This window comes from Brachycentrus maculatus, unplaced genomic scaffold (genome assembly GCF_059751285.1).
Source record: "Brachycentrus maculatus isolate JH-2025_06_01 unplaced genomic scaffold, ASM5975128v1 h1tg000613l, whole genome shotgun sequence".
Lineage (NCBI taxonomy): Eukaryota > Metazoa > Arthropoda > Insecta > Trichoptera > Brachycentridae > Brachycentrus > Brachycentrus maculatus.
The window spans coordinates 1-7,421 of NW_028281351.1; the positions used below are offsets into that span (position 1 = coordinate 1).

A 7,421-nucleotide genomic window follows, 5' to 3' on the forward strand; every position below is an offset into this window, starting at 1 on the left:
TCGCGACAAATAAAGTTTAAGAAACACTGTACAAATAGTTATGCTGTGTATGAACTTTGAAATATGTTAATTTTAATATTTTCATTCTATCGAATCGTACATCATCTAATGTGTGAAGTAGTATCACACATTCTTATTAAAATTAATTTCAAACAAAGTTAACGGGTATCAGTCAGTAAGTGTCAGTTATGATAAATTATCTGTATCAAAGTGTTTTCGTTATATTATGTGTGTGTTTGTGCGACGGGGCGAGGATTCTAGGTGTGTTTCCAGTACCATCTATAAGTCACCAAATAGTCTTTAGAACCCTTATCGAAGCTCTCGCCAGAAGAGGTCATCACCTTGTCGTGATGACCCCGGATCCGGTCGACTACGCAGAAGCGATGTACGAAAACTTAACCCAAATAGATGTTCACGACGTCTCCTACTCGGACGATTTGTTCCAAAATATTAACTTCGTTCAATACAAATTGGAGAGCAAGTCCCAAATAAAACTTGTCGAGGACCTTTACATGCGGTCTTTGAAATTAATAGAAAGACAATTATCTTCACCAGTAATGCAGAAATTGATTAAAAATCCGAATGAAAAGTTTGACCTTTGCATAATTCAAAGTCTACCCTCGAGCTATTTAGCCTTCAAGGATCGATTTAATTGTTCACTGATTACGATGACATCATCGGGAGGTTTTCTTCACAACTTCATGGCGTTTGGTATACCAACACACCCGTTATTATACTCAGAGGTGATGAGTCCTTATTTGGGTGGAGATCATACTTTTCTGCAAAAACTCCATCTCGTTATTCTTTATGTAGCAAACATGTTTTATCATTTCTTGAGGAACTCCGTTGGTTACGACAAAATGGCAAAAGAATACATCGGTAGTAATGTAAGAAGTACAATTGAAATAGAAAATGATGCAGATTTGTGGCTTATGAATAGTCACCCCTTAATAGCGGGGATTCGTCCGCTAGGTCCGGCTGTAATAAGTTTGGGAAGTATGCACATCAAACCTGTAAAGCCTTTACCAAAAGTAAGTTTAGGTCAATACTTTACACGCTTATCAATTATACGCAAAAAATCTCTCAATCATAATTTAAATTCACAAATTTCAGTCACATTGTAATTTTTATACCCAAAATTTGAATATGTATCGAATAATTATAATTTTATTTTCTTTCTCATGTTTTATCAACCACTCAATAATGATACTCAACAAATTCAATAAATTTAATATATTTTTCTTCAGAAAACTTTTTTAAAAACCTATAATATATTATAAATGAAATATACAACAGAAACAAATTGCAAAAAAAAAAAAGTACCTATATTATTCTTGCAACAAAAAATGCAATAATTATACAACCATCGAGGTACCGACGCGCAAAATCTTACGACAAAAACCAAAAAAAAATTACAATGGTTTTTTCACTTTAATTTGGGCGTTTTACAAAACCAAATTGGACGCTTAATAAACCAAAGTGGATATTTTCTTGTATTTTATAAAAAAAGGTTAGAAGGTACTCATGATTCAATAAAGTATTAAAAATCTTGTCTGAAAACTTCAGTACACATCGCGAGCAGACTACGACAACGCGCAGCGCAGGCTTGCCAACTAAATGACTAACTTACATGCTAGACTTAATAATAAAATATGTTGGTAGGCATTCATACTGACGATATATGTAGTAATAATTATGTTTAATAAAATCTAAGTTTAAAAAAAAACAATACAACGTCCAATTTGTTTTGTAAAATGTCCTATTTGTTTTGTAAAACGTATAATTTGATTTTATAAACATACAAGTTGATTTGTAAGGCGTCCTATTTGATTTTGAAAAGAAAACCCTGTCAACGGATAAATTGATTTTACTGTTTTCATTTATTTAAAAAGCAGAACTTTTTTAAACTTTTATGATTTTTTATTATAATCATTGTTTTGGATTATGAACATTCATTTTGGTATTTAAGGAATTAAAACAAATTTTGGATGACTCTGCCCATGGTGTGATATACTTTAGTTTAGGAAGTAATGTAAAATCCAAGCACCTTCCTATGAAGTATAGGCAAATATTTTTGGATTGTTTTAAAAGCATACCCTATACAGTATTATGGAAGTGGGAAGATGATACATTGCTGGACAAACCTCCAAATGTCGTCATCTCAAAATGGTTTCCCCAAAATAATATATTGAGTAAGTATTATATTTTGTTTGATTCTTGATATAATTAACTCCCATATGATAGGTATACATAACGCTCACTTCTTTCAACAACGTCATATTTAAAAAATCGACAATTTACAGTTGCCCAGAAAATGTACTATATCCCAGCAAAAGCGGCATATTTTTAACATATTTACCCGCTACAGGGCAGAAAGTGTTGTTTTTGCATTTTGCAGAAAAGGTATTGTTAAATTGTTTTTTTTTTTTTAATATCCTAAATATTTTTCAAATGGAGAAAAACTCTTCAGGTTTTACCTAAAAAGTTCTGTTGCTTAGTAAAAAGTGGCTTAATATTTATTTATAAAACATTTTATTATATTCTTTAACTTTAAAAACAATCTCCAGAAAAATCAAGTTATTTTTATTTACAACGTTGTTGAAAGGAGTGAGCGATATGTGAAATTATCAAAATATGTTCCACGGAGCCATGGGGCTCAATAAAGCCTCTGCGAAGGCTTCGACAAAACAAGCAGCCATAAAATTTCCAGTAAATACTTTAAATGAAACATATTTTATAGTTGAATCAATACAGTGTTATATTGTGTATTGTATTGTTGTGATGTCAATGTTATTGTGTCGTACAAGTCAGTAGTGGGTAATGTGACTATTTAATTAAAAGATTTTAATCAAATAATGAACAAAAAAACAGGAACAAAATAAATAAAAGCGTTTCTGCCTAGTAAAAAGCTTTTTGCATCTCATCATATTTATCTCCTGAAAAATTTCAGTTAATTCAAACAGTTTGTTTCGAATTTAATCAATATAATTAGAAGTTCCAAGAATTTGAATAGTGTGGTGGTCAACCACGGGTAGAATTGCGTAAATGTTATACGTATATAAAGTAATCACTTAAACCAGCCTATGACGGTTGTAAACCCCGTAAATGCCCATACTTCCATATTCTTCTTCATCTTTGTTGAGATGTCAAAAAAATAATTGAAATAATCAGGTTTTATTTATTTTAGGGCCCTGTGGTTTATTTAATTTTAGGTTCCTTCACTAAAAATATTTTAGAACTGCTAGTCTATGCTTTTTACGATAGAATTATACTGAATGAAGGAATGTAATCATTTTGTGTTTTTATTAAAACATTTTGCCTTCAGGTCATCCCAACGTCAAACTTTTCATAACCCAAGGAGGTCAACAATCTCTCGAAGAAGCGATCCATCACAAAGTACCGTTGATCGGTATACCTTTCTTCACTGACCAAGATCGAAATGTAAAACTTTTTGAGAAATTTGGTATCGGTAAGGCCCTAGATATCAGAACATTAACTTCTGATATTTTACAGCAGACAATCATTGATGTAGTAGGAAACAAAAGGTTAGTAACGGATCAAATAATGATAATTTTAAAACAGTATATATGTATTTATATATTTGTATATATATATATATATATATATATATATATATATATATATATATATATATATATATATATATATATATATATATATATATATATATATATATATATATATATATATATATATTATATTAAGTGTGAGAGAGAGAAAGAGAGCGGCACAAAATCACCCTATCGGAAGATGTTTCAACCAATTGGAATTGTACATTTATTTATGTCAGGTAGAATGGATAATACCCAGATCAAGTGGCTGCCACCGGTGTTGATACACATTTGTTTCCGTTGTATCAATTTGTTTGTATACTGCAGCTGTCTAGTTTACGTATGTCAAATATTATTGACGTACGACGCCATTTGCAAAATTTTTAATATCTTCCGATAGGGTGATTAATTTTGCGCAACCAGTACATATCGTAGTCGTACAGGAGAAAGTGACTAACTAACAAAACGTAAAATGTTCAGGAGGGTCATTTAAGTCACTTTTGCTTGGCAAGAGAATAAACATCAATGCGGTTAGTAATTTTTAACAAGTCAATATATTATACTTCCAAGTTTTAAATCGCTTTGGGATTTTTTCAGGGTAACATTAAGCCAGTAAAATATCAAATAGTCAATAATCACGTTTTTGTAAAAAATGCACTTGGTCACATTCTCCTGTATGACTACGATATACTCGTATATTAAAATGATTTTTAAAAATGTCTTTTTTATTTTTTTAATTACAGTCATCCAGAAAACATAAAGAGTCTAAGAGAAAAGCTGTACGACCAACCTCAGACATCTCTGGAAAGGGCCGTTTGGTGGACAGAGTATGTCCTGAGACATAAGGGGGCACGTCACCTTCGTTCTCCTTCTGCGGACATGTCCTACGCACATTACTGTATGTTGGACGTCATAGCGTATGCGCTGGCAGCACTATTGGCGACAATTCTTGCCATACGTTTTCTTACAAAACTCAATGTTTGTGCTTGCTCTTCAAAGGAAAAAGAAGAATAACTTTTAAAACATATTAAAGAGAGGTAGAGTTAATCATGTCTGTTGATATCATGTGAACGAAAATAAATAAATCTTTATTTCAAAATTAATGTTTGATATCGGTATTAAATTATCATATGTATGTATGGTACATGTTCATATCTACTTGTGAAATAATTCATTTGGACGATTAAAAAGCGCCATATAGAATGCAGTGAATATAGTGCCTTTGTACCAAATCTTGGATCCAAATGAGAAGTAAGGTCAGCATATATATGTATATGTATGTCGTAAACTTTTAAATTTAAAAAATAATAATATTATTCAAATTAAGAAATTTAATATTAAAAGGACATGACTGTAAACAGTATTCAATGCTACAGTGAGACTGATTTTTGGAATTACTAAATTCAGCCACATCGATCTATTACATTTTTGTTTTTGTAGATAGAAGCTGCATTTATTAATTACCTTGATTATTATGTAAAAGGTTTTGAATGGTGCACTAAAATCAGTTTTAACAAATAAAAATCTATCAGCGGAAGCTAAACTGGCAGTACACAATGGAGTTCTGGTTCCAACCCTTATGTATGGAAGCGAAGCATGGAGTTGGCAAAAGAAGGATGAAAGCAGACTGAATGCAGTCGAAATGCGTTCCTCAGACGAATGTGTGGCAAAACGATGTTTGATAGATGTTCGAATGATGAAATAAGGAAAGAATGTAAGGCTGAGATAAGCATTATCGATAAAATTAAGAAAGGTGTGTTGAGATGGTTTGGACATGTGGAGCGTATGAGTGAAGAAAGAACGGTTAAACAAATTTATGGGGCGAATGTAGTTGGAAAAAGAAGCAGAGGACGACCGAGGAAAACTTGGCACAATCAGGTATGTCAAATACTTGAAAGCGGCCGGGTCAGGAGTCGTTATAATCGTCGGGTATGTATAAGGAGATGCATGAATGTAGAAGAGGCAAAGAATGTTTGCAAAGACAGAGTGGTGTGGCGTTCGATTCTCTCTGCCTACCCCTGCGGGAACGCAGCGTGATGGTTAGTTGGTTAGTTAGTTAGGTTTATATATCAATTTGTGGAGTTTTGTTTAATATATTTTATTTTAATCTGTGTTGGGAAGAGGAGGGATAATCGTGGCATTTATTAACCCTTCTAAAACATTTATTTGTCTGTGTTGAGATATTTATAAAATACCACCACTAACATGTTTCGGAGAAAATGGACAGGGTCGAGTGACGCCCTGAGAGCATTAACCTCTCGTATTTGTTTGCTAGACTGACTTGGGAGGAAGGAAATGGCGCATGACGGATTAATTTATTCTTATATATTATCATTCTTCACCCATGTTTGCCCCCCAGGTAAAGCGAACATGGATAAAGAATATGTGTTTATTAATTTTCCAATGTTTGTTAAAAATATAAAAATAGAGGTCTTTGCCTATTGAGTGTGTTAAAATAGAGCCAAGTATCGTCATAATACTGGTTTTTATATATACACCAAGTCTTTTACCCCAAAATTACCGTTTTTTTACTTATACAAACACAGACATTTTCATGACAATAGAAAAATGGTATATTTGAAGTATAAGAAGTATTAGTTTCCATCTTTTTGGCACGTTATAGATACTTTCCCAATAAAAGTAGTCAACTCGTACTCAAGTCGTTTTCGGACGCATTCATACGAATTGGAGCGTTGTTCAGCAAGCACATGTGTCATCGACGAAAACAAGTGCTAGTCGAAAGAGGCTCAGTGTATTCTTAAAAAAGGGGGTTGGGCTGAGTCTAGATTTGTGCGACGATGCGTTGTCGTGGAGAAAAACAAGCTAGTCGTGTCATTGCTGGCAGTTGGGCCTGTTGTCGTACAGAGTTTGGTTGAGTTTGACCGATTGTTGATGGTAGCGACAGTTTCTCCCAGTTTTCATCCCTACCAAACACGCAACATGTTTTTTTTCGAAGCGATCCAGTCTGGCGGATGTTGTTAGTTCAGGAAGGTCGACCCACGATTTCATGCGCTTGGGATTCTTGACAAATATTCACTTTTTTACCAGTAACAATTTGATGCAAAAAACGCTTTCTTCTGTTTCGTGCGAGCAGCATTTCACAGACGCTGGGACATCGTTTCTGCTTTCTTTTGTCCAATTCGTGAGATAATCATTTCCCGATATTCTAAAACTTTCTCACAGCATGCAATGAAAGGAAAGAAATGACCAGACGAGGAAGACTAGGTTTTACGTCGAGCATTTCTTGCGATTGTGTACCATCATCGTAAAAAGAGCTTGTAATTTTGTGTTCTCAAACATTATTTAAGTCCTTTCTGATGGACTATTATCGGTGTAGGTTTCCAAAAGCATTTTTGGTGATTCTGCAGCAGATTTCTTGACATTCAAGAGGTAAAGTATATCTTGCGGCACATGACCTTTTTTGGGCCAAATCACAATTGGAAAAAAAACTTTTTTGCTGTGTGTTATTAATTTAAATATTTAATGATTATTGTTGAAAGATACAGCAAATCTACAGATGACATTTTTACAAAAATGGCCGCGTTTGCACGTAACACCACCTAGTTATACACTCGTATATATTATATACTCGGATGTATACATGTATATATTTATAGCTTTTTGCTTCAAAACCGTAAGCCAATTAATTATATATGCAAGGATGTACAAAAAATGATTATAAGCAGAGTCTTCATATTAAATTTCCGATATATTATAAATCCAGCCTTACCATGCGTCGAAAGCTCCAATAGCAACATAAGAATTTTAAAATAAATAAAATGAATAAAAAATTATCTACGATGGCGATTTTTATATACAGTATCAATTCTGAGTTTCCGAAAAATTAAA

At 33.0% G+C, this 7,421-nt stretch overlaps 1 protein-coding gene across 1 annotated transcript; it reads left to right on the plus strand.

Annotated features, from left to right (window-relative positions):
• Window positions 1-83: 83 nt before the first annotated feature.
• Window positions 84-4,671, plus strand: LOC148301086 (UDP-glycosyltransferase UGT5-like). Its single transcript, XM_088273838.1, has 4 exons — window positions 84-1,031; window positions 1,970-2,192; window positions 3,326-3,545; window positions 4,316-4,671. The coding sequence occupies exons 1-4, from the start codon at window positions 189-191 to the stop codon at window positions 4,584-4,586; spliced, it is 1,557 nt and encodes a 518-aa protein (XP_088129964.1). The 5' UTR covers window positions 84-188; the 3' UTR covers window positions 4,587-4,671.
• Window positions 4,672-7,421: the final 2,750 nt, after the last annotated feature.